The 19,149-nt window shown below is 39.0% G+C and overlaps 1 protein-coding gene across 1 annotated transcript; it reads right to left on the minus strand.

The window, feature by feature from the left end:
• Positions 1-1,764: 1,764 nt before the first annotated feature.
• LOC136252114 (uncharacterized) lies at positions 1,765-13,387 on the minus strand. The gene is made up of 10 exons (XM_066044493.1): positions 12,890-13,387; positions 12,030-12,228; positions 11,731-11,923; positions 7,468-7,769; positions 7,184-7,292; positions 6,830-7,074; positions 6,249-6,344; positions 3,261-4,178; positions 2,955-3,128; positions 1,765-2,696 (listed from the first exon to the last, which is right to left on the minus strand). Exons 1-10 carry the CDS (start codon positions 13,229-13,231, stop codon positions 1,876-1,878), a joined length of 3,399 nt encoding a protein of 1,132 aa, XP_065900565.1. The 5' UTR covers positions 13,232-13,387; the 3' UTR covers positions 1,765-1,875.
• Between the last annotated feature and the right edge of the window lie 5,762 nt (positions 13,388-19,149).

Consider the following 19,149-nt stretch of genomic DNA (forward strand, 5'->3'; position numbering starts at 1 on the left):
TTTTGTGGATTCTCTGACAGTTGAAGAATTTCCTGTCTTCTTGAATATGACTCTTCATTAGGGACCCGCCGATTATGTTGGCATAATTTTGAGCATAATAGGTACCTAAAAGCATTGAGCATAATGCCAGCATAATAGGTTAAATATTTGTACGATAGTGTAAACTCTTGCTGGAAAAATGACAATTGCAAAATAAGATAGATATACTGCAATAGAGCAGTCAGTAACTCTAATAGAACAATCATCAAACTGACTGTTCTATTAGAGTATATCGATCTTGTCTCTTACATGCAGGCAAGCAGCAAGAATTTATTATTTGTGTTCCAGCCACTCATTTTTTTCTTTCTATACAGTGTTAAACTAGTAGCAAAGCATATGAACTAAGGCATGAACATTGAGCATAATCGAGCATAATAGGTAAATATTGAGCATTAATTTAAGCATAATAGGTGAATTTTTGAGCGGTGCAGCATAGCATAATAGGTAAAATTATGAGCATAATCGGCGGGTCTCTACTCTTCATTGGGTGCAGCTTACTAGCTATTGACTGATCAATTAGTTATACTCAGCAACGTAACAAATTGGCTATACACTCCCAGCTGTCAGTTAATTTGCAACATACCTTTTGCTTGCTAGCTGGTATCCAATCATGGCTGTGGGCTTGGAGGAGCATAGTTTTGTTCCACACTCCCACACACAAGATCTCCTTGTGTTTACATTATGAGTGGTTTCCCACTCGTTTGTCTATACCTTACTGCCATGTCTGCCAGTATATAAGATTTTACTACTAGGACTATTTAAACCAGTACATCTACGATTCAAGTTGTCATGCAGAAGCAAAAATTATTGAGTTAGATTATCATGGAGGTCAGTATATTATACTGATAAAGAATCTCTAATCAGGATATCAGAGAGGTTAAAGTTCCTACTCCCCATAGACAGTACTGTAGCCTAGCTGGTTGTATAAGTTGCTTGAAAAATAAAGCATTTCAACCAGTTAATATAAAACTCTCATCATTTTGTATTAGTAAGGCTGGAGGAGTTGGAATAGGAGACTGCTTGGTATGTACTAGATCACATGCTCAGTGCTTTAATTAATGCATTTTAACGCTAGGGTGGTCTTCTTCGCAAATATTAGCATACAGAAGGGAGGTTTCCTGTGGTTACAGAAATTCTGTTTGATATTTGTACATAGCTTGGCTTGCAGCAAAAGAAGCACCAAAAAATCTTTGAGCACTTGATAACGTGCATAAATGCTAAAGCAATGGAGTACAATTATAGCTAAGCTAACGTGCTGCATGATGTTTGCAAGGATACCTCTACTTTAATAAACAGATGAATGTTATCTTTTTGGAAATGAATCAGAGTTTTTCATTGAGAAAGGAATTATTCTGCACTAGACATTATTGTGTGGGCCAGGGTGTGGGGTAATGCTAAACTTATAGTATGACCTTGTATCGCTATCTAGTCTGTAGTCTTAGGCATGCTTGAGAATAGATAGACTTCCTGTATTTACATGTATAACATGCACTTGGGTGTACAAGACACTGGTTATTTTATGCATGTGTGTACGTGTGTATGCACATGATCAGAAGTTCAAAAGCACTACGTTTCAGTGACTCCATATTAATAATAATAATCTACACTTACATATTAGCAAAGAAGTGAATGCAGGAATAAGGTTTTTGATTGTTACATACATGAACTACACCCATCCCCATGATCACATAATTATTATTATTAAATATTAATAGAGATAAAATTAATAGTGAGTGTATATCAGATATACATAATTATTATAAATAAATATATGTACATTAAAAATATATGTAATTCCAATCCAAAATAGCCAGACAGATTTGATTCATATAATACTTAGTCAGTACACCAGAAGACAGCAATAAATTGAGGAGTGAGACTTCCTGTGTTAGGGATGACGACTGAGATGTGGCAATCATCTTTGGCATATTGCTGCTCTCTGTTAAACAACTGCAAGGCATCAAGATTGTATTCCACTCTGTAATCACAGTTACCAAATCTCTGAGTAGTAAACACAACTGAGTATATGACTTGGTCTCCATCCATACGAGCATTTCCATCAGCAAGGAAGAACCCGCGTTCCCTGTTTCTTTCTATCAACTGAACTAAGCCACTTATATCAATGCCATCACGAAGGGAGACAGCATAGCCTGGACTCCTGAAGATGGCATTGACAGAGAGATCTCCACCAGAAGAATAAATGTTACGACGAAGGACCTGCATCTCCTGGTCCTGCAGAGCGAGTAATCTTTGTTGATATTCATTATAAGGCACATTGATCATAAGGTCAGTCTTTTCTGTTCTCCGTTGTTGTCTTGTAACAGGCTCAAACACAGCCACACAACGGAATCTATCTCTGTCATCATTATAGCAAACAAAGTTGTGTATTCTGTGTGTCTTCCTTAACTCATTGGCTCTTCTGTTTAGGTTTCTTGTACTAAGCCCATGTTCAATTTCATATTGTGAAGCATCTGGGACACTGTAGAAGATCATTGAGAACAAAGTGTCTTGGCTATCATGGTAGGTGTTCATGTGGCAAGGAACTCTGTTTCTTTTTCTGCCTTCTTCTATGAACTCTTCAAGTTCTCCAAGGTAGAAACGTTCAAAGAAAAATGGAGTGCTGGATGGCAATGGATCTCCTTTACATTTAGGTTGTGCTGTGTAGAGATATCATACATGATCGTGATAAAAAATATTGCCTGAAAGAATTTATGACTTGGTATGTTAGAACAGTATATCGATAATTCTTTACTATTCCTATTACAGGTATACTTGAATGATGCTATGCCAGGAAATTTTTTTTTCATTTCTTAGCACCTGTTACTACAGTAACAGAGTGATAAGTTGTTTAATATTTTCCAGACTACTGTATACAACCTGACTATGATGTGTTTTACAGTAAAGTGTACACTTACCATCACACTGATCTGTCTCAATACATTGGCCATTTCTCAATACTTGTCCTTCAGGACAGACACAAGTTGGTGTACAATCAGTTGAGCAAGATGGTGGTGACTGGTAGTTGTCACAAGTTGATTGGCAGAGAGTGCCACACTCCTTGTACACTCGACCTCCAACACAGTCATCAGCTGTAAATAAAGCAAACCAATGAGTTAATGGACACTATATCTGTCCGTGTGTGTGTGTGTGTGTGCATGCATGGGTGAGTACTTCATTTTTACTAGAATAGTAAACCATGAACATAATTTTAGTTGACTTACAGCATCCAGTTACATCTCTCCAAGTGCTCACATCAACTCCAGCTTTGGCACATGCTCTGGCATAGCTAGCCATCACATTACAAGAACAAGTGTCTCTGTTACGTGTCCTAACACATGTACAATAATCAGATTCACAGTTTTCAATGTAGACTTTAGGATCAACAGCAGAATGACAAGAATCAAAGGGAGCATTGTTCAACATGGCACATTCTCTTTGTGTTCTATTCATATTTCTTTCACTGCAAGCGTTGTTCAGCCTTCTATCCCTACAACCTCCTGAACTGTCTTCAGTCAGCCAAGATCTAGCAAACCTTCTAATGCCAGAGCCTGTTCCATCTCTCATTCGATAATCATCAGAATCATCTCCATTGTAAAACCCACACAAGCCACACAACTGTCTTCTTAAACTGTTACTAGCCGAAACTTGGACACTACCAGCATCATCCCAAAAGATGTCTAAGTCTCTGTCTTCAAAGGTAACATGTGGATAGCTACCAATCCATTCTACTTTAACTTCTCCAATAGACATTGTGCTACCATCAACTGCTGCAAAGTTCCTGCCATTAATTGTTACCTGATTGTCACCTCCCCTCAACACTATGACAAGGTTTTGACTTGGAACTGTTACAGTGACCCTGTCAATCAATACACTGTTTGAGTCAAGAGCTCTTTGGGTGACAGTTATAGTGAAGTCATCATTGTCACATGGTTTTGCCAGTACATAATCACAGCTTCCAAGATAAGTGTACTGACTACCATCAAATGTTCTATAGTGACCATAGGAATAAGCTTGGCAGTAATCAGTGTAACAATCTCTTGGTTGACATTTCCATGTGCCCCGTTTGCATACACAGCTTGATGAACAGTTCTGAGATATTCTTCTGTTGTGTTCATAGAAAATACCATTGAAATAGCAACCTAGAGAAAATGAATTGAAGATTAAATGGATATCAGTATAACAGGGGCGGCAGAACCGGGTAGGCAGGGTAGGTAAATGCCTACCCAACTTTTAGTTGTATATTGAGCCATGTTCCAAGTCCACAGAAAGCAGTCTGGTTGCCAGGATTGCTTTTGGATATTGTCACTTGAGATGCTCTAATAAAACAGTCAGTGATACCCTAATAGAGCAGTCAGTGACTATTTATCAAACAGTACGATAGTACTGTTTAAGTAGGGTTTGCATCAAATCTGACGCGCGCCGCCAATAATACCGCCCTTAAAAACCAGCTTAGAAACGTCTTACGCGAAGAAAATCACCTTTACGGAATAATATTAGTCCATCTAACATCAAATGTAGGTTAAAAACAAGAAAACACTTACTGGTGGTCGGATATAGAATTTTAAAAAAGTCGTCAAAACTCGAAATTTCGTCTCACTCACTCACTGACCACAGTCGCAAGCCTAGAGCCCAAACGAAGCAGCGCACGGTCACCATTTTACGCCACAACAACAAACTCACCAGTGGGATGTGCCTTTTGGGGTTCCGACGAGTGTGCGCCCTGTCTTTTCTTTTATCTTCAATCAGGCTACTTGTCTTCTTCTTCATCCAACGAAACCGTACCGAGGCGCTAATTTTCCTTATCAACACTTTCTTTAAGCAGCATAATAGACGCCACGAAATTATTTAAGGCGCTTAGACTACGTTACTGTACGGAGGTACCAGTACTCCACGATAGGTAACAAGGTCACGCCCATTCTTTATTCTACGTATTATCGATCTATCGATCGAGACCACGATGACCACGCCCCTTTTACGCTAGCTGTATTTGTGACCACACACCCTCAAGTTGGTTGATTCTAGATACTCCAGTCTAATAATAGAGCGAAACCACGATGACCACACCCCTTTTTGGGGCAAGCACAACTTCGCAAGCTGACTAGAGATACTCTAATACAGCAGTCACCCTAATAAAACAGTCACATGTTTATAGCTAGCTGTATATGCTTTAACAAAAAAACTAAGCAAACTAGTATATTAAAAACTATGAATTTAAAAAAGAAGTAGGGTTTCAAGCTATAAAAAGTAGTGAAACAAGAGATGAACAATGGTAGCTATTACAGGTTTAGCTCAGTGTCAAATCCCTACTTTGGCATGGTATAACAATTATTTTGTGTTCAATGCCAAAGTAGGGATTTCCCACTGAGCTATGCTGTAATAGCTACCATTGTTCATCTCTTGTTTCACTACTTTTTATAGCTTGAAACCCTACTTCTTTTTTAAATTCATAATTTTTAATAGGCAGGTTATATAGAGCCGGTACCGGTTACACTGTTTTGCCGGCAGTGGAGGGTATAATACTTAGAATGTTACGTGCGTTAAAAAAAACTTGTACAAAAACCTAAGAAAGCGAAAAAAAAAGTTGTCTAAGCGAGGGTTCGAACCCTGGGCATCCGTACTCATAAGCAATGTTTGTAACGATTATACCGCCGGTGCTGCAGCTAGTCATATTATTTAGTTTCTACGTTATAAACATCCGACTGAAGTGACTTCTATATATAACAAGAGTGAAGAAGAAACCAAAGCTGAACCCTAGCCTACCCTAACGCTAAGGAACTACTTTTCGCATCCCCTAAAGTTGAATGCTCGGGGCAACCTACTAGACGCGTGCCCTAAAGTTGAATGCTCGGGGCAACCTACTAGTGCCGGCAATAGCCGTTAGTGTTTGCAAACTGGTACCGGCTAAATATACACTTCGTTTTTAATATACTAGGTCCTTTACAGCAGTTATAATATTATTTTTATAGATGTGAAATTGTCTCCAGATTCAATCTCAGAAAGCAATTTTGCAAAATATTTCTAGGGCATGCTGTAAATGCTGACTGTGCTTGCACAACTATGATGCTGGTGGTGGTCATAGAAGTATGATCTCACAGTTGCCTACTCAACTTGTAGATGCTTCCTCCACCCATATAACCTATAATGGAATTATTGCTAATGCTCTATACTTACATATACTGTAATTAGTGTATCAACAAAACTTTCCTGACCTGGTATAGGTGTAGGTGTTGTAGGAGGTGGTGTTGTTGGTGGTGCTGTAATGCACGGTGGTCTGGTAGCAATAAGAGATGGATCATTTTCCACAGCTATATATGTATTGAGAAATATTGTATAGTAAATGAAAATAGTTGATTCACCAGAGTTTGGACATAAAGAACCTGTACCTTAATACATTCCCTGTGGAAGCTCTACACAGTATATAACACTGCTTGAAGGTTCTTAGTTTACTAATTTGTTAAGATGTCTTACTGTAGATATACTGATAGTAAAGTGTCAGTAGACTTAAGTATATGGAACATAATTATTTTACTAAGTTTTAAACTCTCAGTAAAACATCAGTGAATGCGGGTTTACTGAAAAACTACTAAAATAACAAACATGTACTGGGGATATACTACTGTAGTAAACTAAGATACTTCAAGCAGTGTAACAAATAATATTGTCAAATTGATTGGCTTTACTGAAAAATTGTCATAGAACTTGGAGTTCCATAGCCACTTATACTTTAGGTATTCAAGAGTGATTTGGTCCCATATTGCAAGTGTTCATGAATGTAACACACCAAGCTTACCACATTGTCTGGCTTTTCCAGTATAGACAAGTCTGTTAGTAGTTTCTGCTTGTATTATTGTTGGTAGGAAACTCCCGCGATATGTTCTCATGTTGATAGCTCCTTGTGTAGCCTCATCTTGTAATTGTCGTTTGATCTGTGCAGGAGTGTAATTTGGAAATCTCTGTAGTAACAGAGCAACAGCTCCTGCAACAGTGGGACAAGCCATGGAAGTACCACTCATTGACACACGATCCCTATCACTCCTAAGTTCAATAAAATAAACAAACATTATACGTATGGTTAAAGCACCCTAATGCATGCAACTATGTCACTTAACTATGTGTACCATTCATAATAAATTATACCACTTACATGTGAGAGGCACTTCGTATCCACTGTCCTGGAGCAAGTATATCCACACAACGTCCATAGTTACTGCCAGGAGAATTAGATCGTGAATTGAACCAATACAACTGGTGTCCTAGGACAGGTGAAAATATTGATTAGTACACATGTAACAACACAAAGTAAAGTTTAAAAATATGTTTGCAATTGTGTAGCAACATTAATATACGTACATGTACACATCTATAGCTCAGACAACAAAATTTGTGTTTATGCATTCATAAACAGCCCTACAAGTCAGACATGCTTACCAGGTGTTCTGGAGTCTGGATCTTCAGCTTCTTGTATTGCTCCCACATTAATAACATCTGGTGAATTTGATGGTGAAAATCCACAAGAGTCCTGACGGAAGTTTCCAGCAGCAGTCACAACTACTATGTTGTTAGCAACAGCTTCTCTGATGGCATCATTAACAGCTGGAGTGATTGGTCCAATAAAAGACATTGAAATTACTGATCTTCTTCCAGTACTTCTGGCACGACTGATGACATGGTCGATTCCATTAATAACATTAGAGAAGTTTCCTCTCACTTGGCTATTCAAAACTTTGATACTGCAAAGTAAAGAATTCAGAAATGAGATCATTATGTTGGAGATAAACAAGTTGATGTTGTGGTACTTATATAAACCAGGTGCCATGCAGCAAACAAACCAACTGGAATTATTAGGGTTTTGCTTTGTTGCTACATACAGAATTATTAATTGTATCATAGTAATTTTGTATTTTGTAATTGATGAAATTCTGTAATTAGATTGCTATGCACTACCATGGAAACATTTCTAGAACAAACCACTAATAATGCACAGGAGGATCTTCTTAACTGTTTTATAGTTTGTCTATAGCATTTCCTTATGTAAATTCTCCAGGCAAAGCCTCAAAACTGCTCTTAAATTTTGTTCGTATATGTATGGACAGTCCCCCTTTCAACTCGAAGGAATTTATTATACCCGTTAGCCTAAGAGGGAAGCTGTGGTTCAAAGATCTGCACGAAAATTCTCTTAGTGATTGCACTGAAGTCTCCATCATGTTAAGATTTAACCATAAACAAGAAGACTTGTAGTACTACACAATTTATAGCTGTGTGCTTGTACGAACTACTATTATGTGTGTATACTACAGACCTCTATGTAGCTATACATTTATTACCACTGAGCAAAATAGAGAAATTTTGAACAAAATATTGGAAACTATAAGTTGAAAAAAAGTTTGAACAAAGTGCTTTTCACGAGTGAATTTCTAGAGATTTGTGCCTGCCACTGGGAACGCTCTGATGCCACTGGCCAGCTGAAACACGAGACTAAAGACATGAAAAACCTCGGACCATTATCCAGATATTTTCTACATACATTACTTTATTTTTCAGTGGCACAGGTGGTCTTGAGAGCCCAATATTAAGGCTGGAGACACCAGATAACTCACTCAGCCATTTTCTGTTCATATATAATAGATACCATCGTGAAAAACTGTGTTCAAAATCATGGTTATTTCAACAGCTAGCTTTCTATGGATTGAAGTAAAATAAACGCTATGGATGGCTGCATTCATGGTGAAAATTTCAAACTCCGAGCTTTTGTCCTTCCCAAGCTAACTGGATTGAAATTTCATATCTCATATTGATGTATGTAGATCGATGGTTTTCCCAAATTAGGTCACAGGTCACATATACTCATTGTAACCTCGATTTACCAATTATCTTAGCAGCTGACGCTTCACAATGGCGGATCCAGGATGGGGCATTTGGGGCAAATGCCCCCCCCCCCCTCACCTCATGGAAGAGCCAGCCATACTTGAGATTAAAATACTTAACCTTGTCAGGCCAAGATCAGTTTAGCTATACAACTCATGAAAATATGCACATTTTACTAGCATTTATTACAATTTCACCTGAAACTGAAGCAAACTAATATCAAACTAACTGTTAAATTGTTACCCAGCACCTTCCTGCGTACTAAGCTCCTCTAAACTTAACTATTATGTTGCTGTTGTTTAAGACGTTTGGAGCCTTTTAAGACATCACAACCATCTTCAAAGGCCAAAATGGCAAAAATCATCAGTGAGACACTACTAAGAGGTGATTATTTGCTGCTTCAAAAATGCAGCAATTAGCAAGAGAATCTTTTTATTATTTTTATTTTTACTCTAATTAATGACATAAGATAAAACAGTACACAATAAACAAAAACAAGTTATCTTAAATATGGGCCTCAGTGACCTGCACAGCAATCGGTGCCTCAGCAATGGGACAGTGCAAACTGGACCTGGCACCGCGAATGCACATAATTGCAGACCTCAACAAAGAGAAGCTTAATTTACATCTCAGCCATCCCATCACTATTCCATTCGCAAGAGAATCTGGATCTCCCCAACCACATATAACTTAGCCTGTTTGTGCCCCTCCCCTTGCTGGCTCCTGGATCCACCCCTGCTTCTGCATATGGACTGGGGGCTGTAATCTCTCATATTTTCTCAGATGGCTCCAAGCATCCTACCATAATATTATGTTAATACATGCAGAAAATAACTATGCACAGCTAGAAAAGGAAGCTCTAACTTATCTTTAGTGCCAAAAGCTTCACCATTACCTCTATGGGCATAATTTCAACCTCATAACTGACCACAAACCATTAATTGCAATCATGGAATCAAAGAAATTAGAAAGATGTGTCTACATATGGCATAAGTAAAGGGCATGCCATCTCTAGTAGCGGCACATTTACAAAGATGGGAAATATTACTATCAGCAAATGACTACACTTTCTACTACAAGTCCACTGTAAACCATAGTAATGCTGATGGTCTATCAAGCATTGTGTATAACCACTTTTAATATTGTACAAGTGCAAGCTATTGTTGTAACTTATGGGGACATTTAGAAAGGCATTAGATGTGACACCATACTTGGCAAAATCTACGGATATGTGCAGGAGGGATGGCCTAACAAGGTACCAGAGGAACTTCAACCTTACAAACACCATGAGAATGAATTCAATATAAAGATGGTTGTGTGATGTGGGTATGCATGTGATTGTTGCACAGGCACTACATTCACAAGCATTGAAATCTCACCATGCCAAAACCCTGGAATCACCAGAATTAATGAAGGCAGTTTCACAAAGCCACTTTTGATGGACTGGACTAAAGAAGAATTGGGCAAATCTTGTCAATTATGCCATACTATCCAAGCCAATCTGGCTGAATCTCTGCAACCTTTGATATGGCCTGATACCCCATGTAAGTGCATTCATGTTGATTTTATAGGGCCATACTTGGATCACATGTTTTTTATTGTTGTAGATGTGCACTTGAAGTGGCCAGAAGTAGAAGTGATATCAACCACTACCTCTGAGAAGACAATTGAAGTCTTAAGGTCACTGTTTGCTCATTACGGATTGTCAGAACAATTAATATCAGACAGTGGTCATTCCTAGAAGGCAACTGTATTAAAAATATCTTGAGTGCTCCATACAATCCAGCCTCAAATGGTCTTGCTGAATGCTTTGTACGAATGCTGAAACGAACTCTGAAGGCTATTTCCAATAATGGTAATTCATGCATGCAGTCACCATCGCTTAGCAGAATACTTGTTTGAGAATCGTGCAACTCCTCATGCCCCACTAATGATGCTTCTTGTGAATTGTCCCTGAAAATGAAAACTCAGAACACTTGATGATACCAAATACAAAATAATAAGTGACAACATCATGGTAAACATTCAAGATCACAACCCATGTTTCCAGGCACTACTGTATTTCTCAGAGAGTACAATGGACTGACCACACAAGTAGACACCTGGCATGATTATACAGAAATTTGGTCCAGTGACTTTTGTGTCACAATAATGGAAGAATCATGAAATGTCACATAGATCAAGTACATCATAGAATAGTCACTCCACAGGTTATAGCCACACCTGATACCACCTCATCTGACTCTATTGACATTGACACTTACCCTTATTCACCACCAGAGGATACCACTGTCTTTGAAACAACAACTGATCAACATACCACTACAACAGAACCTCCTGAAAGACATTATTGATTATGACAACACTGACTTTTGGATCATCTTATACTTATAATTAACTTTGATGGACAAAGTCATGCTCGACACAGGAGGATGTGATGTTGTAGACTTTGGACTATTATAGAGACAGCAATCTTAAAGTATGCTGACCAAATGTTCATGAATAAACTTAACTATTTGTTATTTTGTACTTGATACTTCTTGTAGTACCTTTTGAATTCCTTTGTAGTTGTAGAACATACTCTTAATGTGACTATATAAAGGTGTGCTGGGTGTAATACTATAATAGTGTGAATTACAAGCTTATTGATGTGAATTTAGCTTTATTAGCTGCAACAAAACAACTAAAATATCACGACACTATTACTGGTCCATGGTCCTTATTGGTGTGCACATAATACATACAGTATTAAGACCTCAATCTAATATTTTATAGTATGTTGCAGTTTTCATTATGCACACATTGCTATCTGATGATAATACACACCTGTATACTCTAGCTCCCCATGCTACTCCAGTTAACCTTCCAGCAGCCAATCCTGCACAGTGAGTACCATGACCATGATCATCATCTCCTCGACCACCAAACTCATCATATCCACCAAATGATGCACGTCCTCCAAACACTTGATGACTGTATCTTATACCAGAGTCGAGAATGTACACATCTACTCCATTTCCTGTTGAACAGTGCAAATGTACTCTTAATCACATTATAAGTGGCTACATGTATATATACCATTTGTTAGTAGGTATGACTGTACAGTGAAGTATGCATTAAGCTACCTTGAACTGGAGGACAGTAATCACCATCAAGAGATAGAGATCTCTCATCAAGGAGGTCAATGTTCCAGCAAATTTCATCAGGCTCAAATGATCGTTGACTTCTGCCATTACCTGTTTCTGTTTCACTGTCTGGTTTCAGTATATCAACACACATTGGGTTGTCTTCTTCCACTCGTTCAACATTTAGATTTTTCAATATCTGTAGTATTTAATATTTATTAACAGATACACATGAGTAGTATAGCTACATTACATGTGTGCTGTGAAAAGGCTTACCTATTGTGGTTTGAAATAGCACTTGCCAAAAACTAGCTATATAACTACATGGGTGACATGCAAGTTATGGTTATGCGGTGCCCTTGGTTGTCACATGTACAGTGTGCTTAATTATCACTACTTAATGGAGCTTTCTGCATTGACGTCATAATTGACAAAATGGCTGTGTTAGTGTGGGGACTTCATAACGTTTTCATTCGTAGTAAACAAAATAAACTTTGTTTACAGTTTTGATAACGTGTTATTGGATAACGAAGGTAAGAGGCTATTTAGTGTGATGTGGCAATGCAAAATAATCGCACCAAGCAAAACTAGCCCTAAATCAGTTTTGATAGCTAGCTATATAGCTACTACAGCAGATACCGCTGTGACAACTACGGACTGCATGTATTTGCCTTGCATGTATGTATGCCTCACTTTGCCCATTGCTGCATGCTGTATACAAAATGCATGGAAACGCCATCTCTCCCAATACAACCCTGTTAGTGTAAAAAGTGTCCCTACACTATGACCGCCTTTTTAATGTTGTGATGTCAATGCGGATAAGGCCCCACTACCCCATGAAAGTACATATTTCTGCTAACCTGTTCTGCTCCTTCATTGGTAGTGATGACAACGGATATTATGTTAGTGCTGTTGTAACCATCTCCCGCTGCAGTAATCTTGCCTTGTCCATTTAAGTTATCAAACGTCCTTCCGAACATTCGGTTACTCCTTTTGCGTGCAACAACCAGAAATCGTCTAGGGAGGTTAAACTGTATCTTAAGGTCTTGCTGAGCTTGTAGTTCAGCAAGGCACCCACTCTCCACAGGTTTGGCCTCTGGGTTAGGAGCCTGTGTTGCTGGCCTTCTCATCGGTCGGGTGCGTTGTGCATACCCCGTAGCTAGTAGCAAGCAGGCTATAATCGTCAACTTAGTCAGCCACATGTTAATAGATGTTGTAGTAACGATGAGTATGGCAGAAGAGTATAGTCTGTTCGCGTTCACCTGAGCCCTCGTTTCTTGTTAATAATTCTTGTTACAAGGGCTATCCGCTCAAAAAAACGTTTAATAGTAGGGCTGTGAAGCCCTTCAAACGCCCGAACTGTTTATCAAAAAGGCGCTTTGATACGGGCAAGAATAAGTGAGTTATGAGGCTTTAAAAGGGTACTGATGAAAGCCGGAATGGAACGGAACCAATAGGGGGGCGTGCGCCAAGTTAAAAAATCGTTTTAGACTGTTTCCAACTTTCACACAATAACTAGAGTTGTGCTAGAATTAGTTCGCTACTGCTATAGACATGCTAGAAAACATTTGCTCAACGGCTCTATTTAATGCCCACTGCAAGAATGCATTGTACAATCGTCTAAGCTGAACAACGATCATTTAGCTAAGCTGTTAACCTATTTTTGTAAGCACTGTTAATATAACATACTGCAGTTTGCTAACTCTCGTAAATCGCTGCCAATAATTATTATTATTTTTATTATTTTTTTATTATCAACACTTTACAGTGACCAGCACTGAAGGTCTGACAGCAACATGTGCTGCAGCCTTAGGATTACCTAACCTACAAGGACTTAATGGTAGAATTGTAGTCGCTTCAGAAAACCAGCGGCACTTGTACAAAAATGCTTGAATACCGCTACAACATGAAAATACATGGAATAAGTTAATGACTGGATTTCACCCTGGGCAACTTTCTTTCTTGTTGAGAGCATCCTCGGACACTCTGCCTACTGCTGTTAACCTGCGTCGCTGGCACATACAGTGTGGTGCCAAGTGTACCCTTTGTGACTCTAACCGGCCAACTACCGCTCATATTTTAGGTGGTTGCCCAGTAGCACTATCCCAACAAAGGTATACCTATAGACATAATCAAGTACTGTTCACTTTATTTTCTCAGTTAATTACTCTCTTTTCTGATTGCCAGATGGTCAGTGTCTATGCGGACCTGCAGGGACATCGTTTTAATGACTCTCCTCCTGAAACCATCCCCTCCAATGTCTTAGTCACTCCTTACAGACCCGATGTTGTCATCTATAACAGACACTCTGCATCGATGGGCATTATAGAGCTTACATGTCCATTGGACTCAATACATCATTTGGAGTCTGCACACAACCGCAAACTTTATAAACCTGAGTATGTACAGCTTTTGGCTGAATTGGATCATTTGGAGATTCCTCACTGCTACAGAACTGTGGAAGTCAGTGTTTTGGGCCATTTTCAACCTAGTTCTATTGCTGCAATTAAGGATGTGATAAATTTTACCAGGCAAGTATCTCTATTTTCCAAAGGAAGTGCTAGAAATCTTTTGTTCAAGATGGCCAGTGCCTCAATTTCTGCTTCACAGAGAATAAGTTATGGTAGGAACTCTAAAGAATGGACAATCAACCCGGACTGTTTTTAATCTGTATATAATTTAAGCTGTAACTTTAGTTTTGTACCTAAATTTATAATTTTTTTTCCTTGCCATGCCCACTGCTGTCCACTGTTGGTCAGACATGTGGTCGCATGTTGTCCGAGGACACATAATATATAATTTGTTTGTAATCATGCATGTCTTCTCATCAATTATTAATGATGGTTCTCTCTCTCTACAGTAGTTTACCTTTTGGAATGGTAAGGAAGTACTTCTACATCAGGAATAAATTAAACTGGATGGATTTTATTTACACACACCTTGCCACGTGGTGGGCATTTAATAGAACTTTCGAGCGAACGATTACTAGCGTGCCTATAAACAAAAACAAATTAATTCTAGCCTACAGTTGGAAATAGTGCACAATCTCTTTTAAACGTTTTAAACTTGGCGCGCGCCCCGATTGATTCCATTCCGTTCTGTTCCATTCCATTCCTGCTTTCATCAGTACCCGCTTTAAAAATATCCTATACATTTAGTATGGATGATTCAGGCACGAAACCTCTTTACAACATGAAAACATGCTTTTTCCAGTACAAAACCATTGGGAGTGAAGACATGTTCACCTCTTTGATATTACTGGCTACAGTGGCATAGCCAGGAAAAAATTTTTACCAAGGCAAACTACCTACTTGAGAAGGTCTGCTTCTGACTCAACTGATTCACAAATACTTTCAAGCATGGGTGGTACAGCATTTGCAGGTTGACTATCTGGTTGGATGGAAGAAAGACTCTGAGTGTTTTTCTACATGCCATATGTAATGCTCCAGCTTAGTTCATGCTACAGTATAGCTATCATGCTTCAGTTATTAGACTAGTTTAATTGCATTCAACACAACTTACTCCTGAGATATTTTGAGTGGTCAGGTCATCCATGGACTGCAACGGGTGTCATATAGTCAAGCACACTATACTTTTATTGATGTGATGTGATGTTTAAGTCAGAGATAGTCTCTTTCATATGATGCTCAACTGCATGTGCTAAACATGTCAAGCTAGGGAGTCTGGGGGCATGCTCCCTCAAGGAAAGTTTTGAAAATATATGCTTTAAAATGGCATGTGGAAGCTATAATTTTGATTGTAACTGCTAATGCATGTGATATGCGTGATTAATTAGCTCAATGCAATACCATGCAGTTGACTCATTGGAACTTTTGAAAGGTAATGTAAAGACAATCTAATCCAAAACAGCCAAGCTGTAAAAAAAGAGTGCGGCGCTGAGAAAGGCTATGGTGAAAAAAGATGTGAAATCCAAGGTGGTGGCCAAGAAATGGCTGCGATGGTAGGTTAATGGTAAAAGTTTTAATAACGACAATTCAGGTGAACTTTGGTGCCACTTGGTCAATTGGCACAAATTTCAACCGAATTGTGACAGTCGTTATTAAAATTTTTACCATTAACCTACCATCACAGCCATTTCTTGGCCGCCACCTTGGATTTCACATCTTTTTCACCATAGCCTTTTTGGGGGCTGCACTCTTTTTTTACAGCTTGGCTGTTTTGGATAGATTTCACTTCTTTTTGTATTTGTATACCCCAAAGCCGGCCATAGGCCGGCTTTGGGACTTTTTAAACATATCTTTTTTTCTTTACCACAGGAAGAAGAAAAGATGAAGCAGATGTACTTTAAATATTTCTGATTTTATCAGTAAATGTACAAATTATATATATAATACATATCAAGACACACGGTAGTGTGTCGTGCGGCCCAAGAAGTCGGCGCGCCACACCGTGAGTATATTAACAGGAAGAAAGAAAACGCAATTTTCATACCTATGTAGCTCTGTGATCCCTAATCTGATTGGAACCAAATTTGCTAGAGACATGTCGCCCAATTAGGGGAGTCTACATACCAACTTTGAAGACAATTGCTTTAGTCATTTCCGAGAAACGAGCGAACAACATTTCGTTTTAATTTCTTCGTTTTTTCTTCTTCTTCATCTTCATTTATTATTATTATTATTATTTATTATTAGTGCTTTTCATTTCGCACACTTCGCCATAAAACACGAATGCGTGCTCGGATTGGGCTGAAATTTGGCACACTTAAAGGGTTCATTAAGGCGGATCTCCGTACCAACTTTGGTAGGAATCCGATGAACATTCACGGAGTTATGACCGATTATTTGCGTAAAATAAGGTCGAAGGTCTGTCACGCCCGAGCCACGCCTACAGGGTAAACCTCCTGGAGGAATCAGCTGAAAATTGATATGTAGATAGAGCAACCATCGTAGGAGTGCCTTTTTGTGGTTTGAAAGGAATCAGGATAAAGACCATGGAGATATGACACAAAACCCAACCTGTGTCAAAATTACGCGATCGATTTTTATGAATAAAAAAACTATTAGTCTTCGTGTCTACCAGGCAAACCGCTTATGCACCTATCAATTTTAAGCCCCACTACCCCCCTCCCGGGCTTACTAAGGGATTAGTGGGGAATTTTCACCGATTTCATCAGAAATTCATGCACGCGGATTTTGGGGGCGGCGGCAAAGTGCCTTTTTAGATGTAAGGGTTTTTCACCCAAACGCACAAAGCTACCGCAATGTTTCGATACTATCTGTGTATAGGCGTCATGAGATGCAGAAGAAGAGGGAGTATGGTGACCGTGTCCGTGAGGCGGAGTTTGCATCTTTTACTCCATTGGTGTTTGCCACAACTGGGGGCATGGGGAAGGAAGCCATCACATTTTATCGCCGGCTTGCTGAGCTCCTTTCCAAACGTAGTGCTTTATCGTACAGTAGTACTTTGGCGTGGATTCGCTGTACCCTGTCTTTCTCCCTGTTGAGGTCAGCGACGATGTGCATCCGTGGAAGCCGTTCCATCTCGTTTAGATCACCAGATGCTTCCCCGGAAATGGGCCTAACAAATGGCCCTAGGAACTTTTAGATGTCCCGCTTTTCAGTCCTTGTCCAGCACGTTTGCCTCTTGTGCTGGGGGTGGTAGGAAAGGGCATTACATCTAGCCCGGGAAAAAATAAAATAAAAATAAAGAAATAAATAAAGAAAAAAAAAATTTCATCAGAAATTTTGCCCCACTTAGTAGTGGGGCATTTGACCATTCGAAATTTTTGGCGTTTGCTTTAGCTTGCGAGCTATAAGAATTGATCTGTTTCTTAAAGTTTATTCCAGTGATACTACATGGAGATATGACCACTAGTCGTTCCCCAGTAGGTGGAAAATTTGATTTTTCAAAAAGTCAAATCCCCACCATTTCCCCCACTATGCCCAGGAGGGGGGAGGTGGGGGGTAACATTGATAGGTGCATTAGAGCAACGAGCTGAAAATCAGTATATAGCTGAAATAATCATAATAGAAAGTCCTTGCAGTAAGTAAAGAAGAATCGGATTACAAACCACTGAGTTATGATTCGATAGGCAACTACGTGTAGCAAATGCGAGATCGAGATACTCTAATAGAACAGTCACCCTAATAAAGCATTCAACTGCGTTTATAATTTACTCAATTATATTACATTGCAAGTTATTCTGTAGGGAATTCAGCTACAAACAAGTCACCCTGTAGTCAGATCAGCTAGAAGAAGGTACCTAATAGAGAGTTCAGCTACAAAGAAACCATCATGTAGAGAGTTCAGCTGCAAAGAAATCACCCTGTAGAGAATTCAGCTACAAACAAATTGCCCTGTAGAGAGATCAGCTAGAAGAAGTTACCTTGTATAGAGTTCAGTTACAAAGAAACTACCATGTAGAGAGTTCAGCTGCAAACAAATCACCCTGTAGAAAGTTCAGCTATGAACAGATCACCCTGTAGAGAGTTCAGCTAGAAGAAGTTACATTGTAGAGAGTTCAGCTACAAAGAAACTACCATGTAGAGAGTTCAGCTGCAAACAAATCACCCTGTAGAGAATTAAGCTACAAACAAATCGCCCAGTAGAAAGATCAGCTAGAAGAAGTTACCTTGTAGAGAGTTCAGCTACAAACAAATCACCCTGATTCATCTTTTCTTCTTCCTGTGGTAAAGAAAAAAATGATAAGTTAAAAAGCCCTAAAGCCGGCCATAGGCCGGCTTTGGAGTATACAAATACAAAAAGAAGTGAAATCTAATCCAAAACAGCCAAGCTGTAAAAAAAGAACGCGGCCCTCAGAAAGGCTATGGTGAAAAAGATGTGAAATCCAAGGTGGTGGCCAAGAAATGGCTGTGATGGTAGGTTAATGGTAAAAATTTTAATAACGACAATTCAGTTGAATTTTGTGCCAAGACCAAGCGGCACCAAATTCACCTGAATTATTGTTATAAAACTTTTTACCATTAACCTACCATCACAGCCATTTCTTGGCCGCCACCTTGGATTTCACATCTTTTTTCACCATAGCCTTTCTCAGCGCCGCACTCTTTTTTACAGCTTGGCTGTTTTGGATTAAATATTTATTACAGAACTCTCCATGGTGGTTTCTTTGTAACTGAACACTCTACAAGGTGAC

The sequence above is a fragment of the Dysidea avara genome, chromosome 4 (genome assembly GCF_963678975.1).
Source record: "Dysidea avara chromosome 4, odDysAvar1.4, whole genome shotgun sequence".
Lineage (NCBI taxonomy): Eukaryota > Metazoa > Porifera > Demospongiae > Dictyoceratida > Dysideidae > Dysidea > Dysidea avara.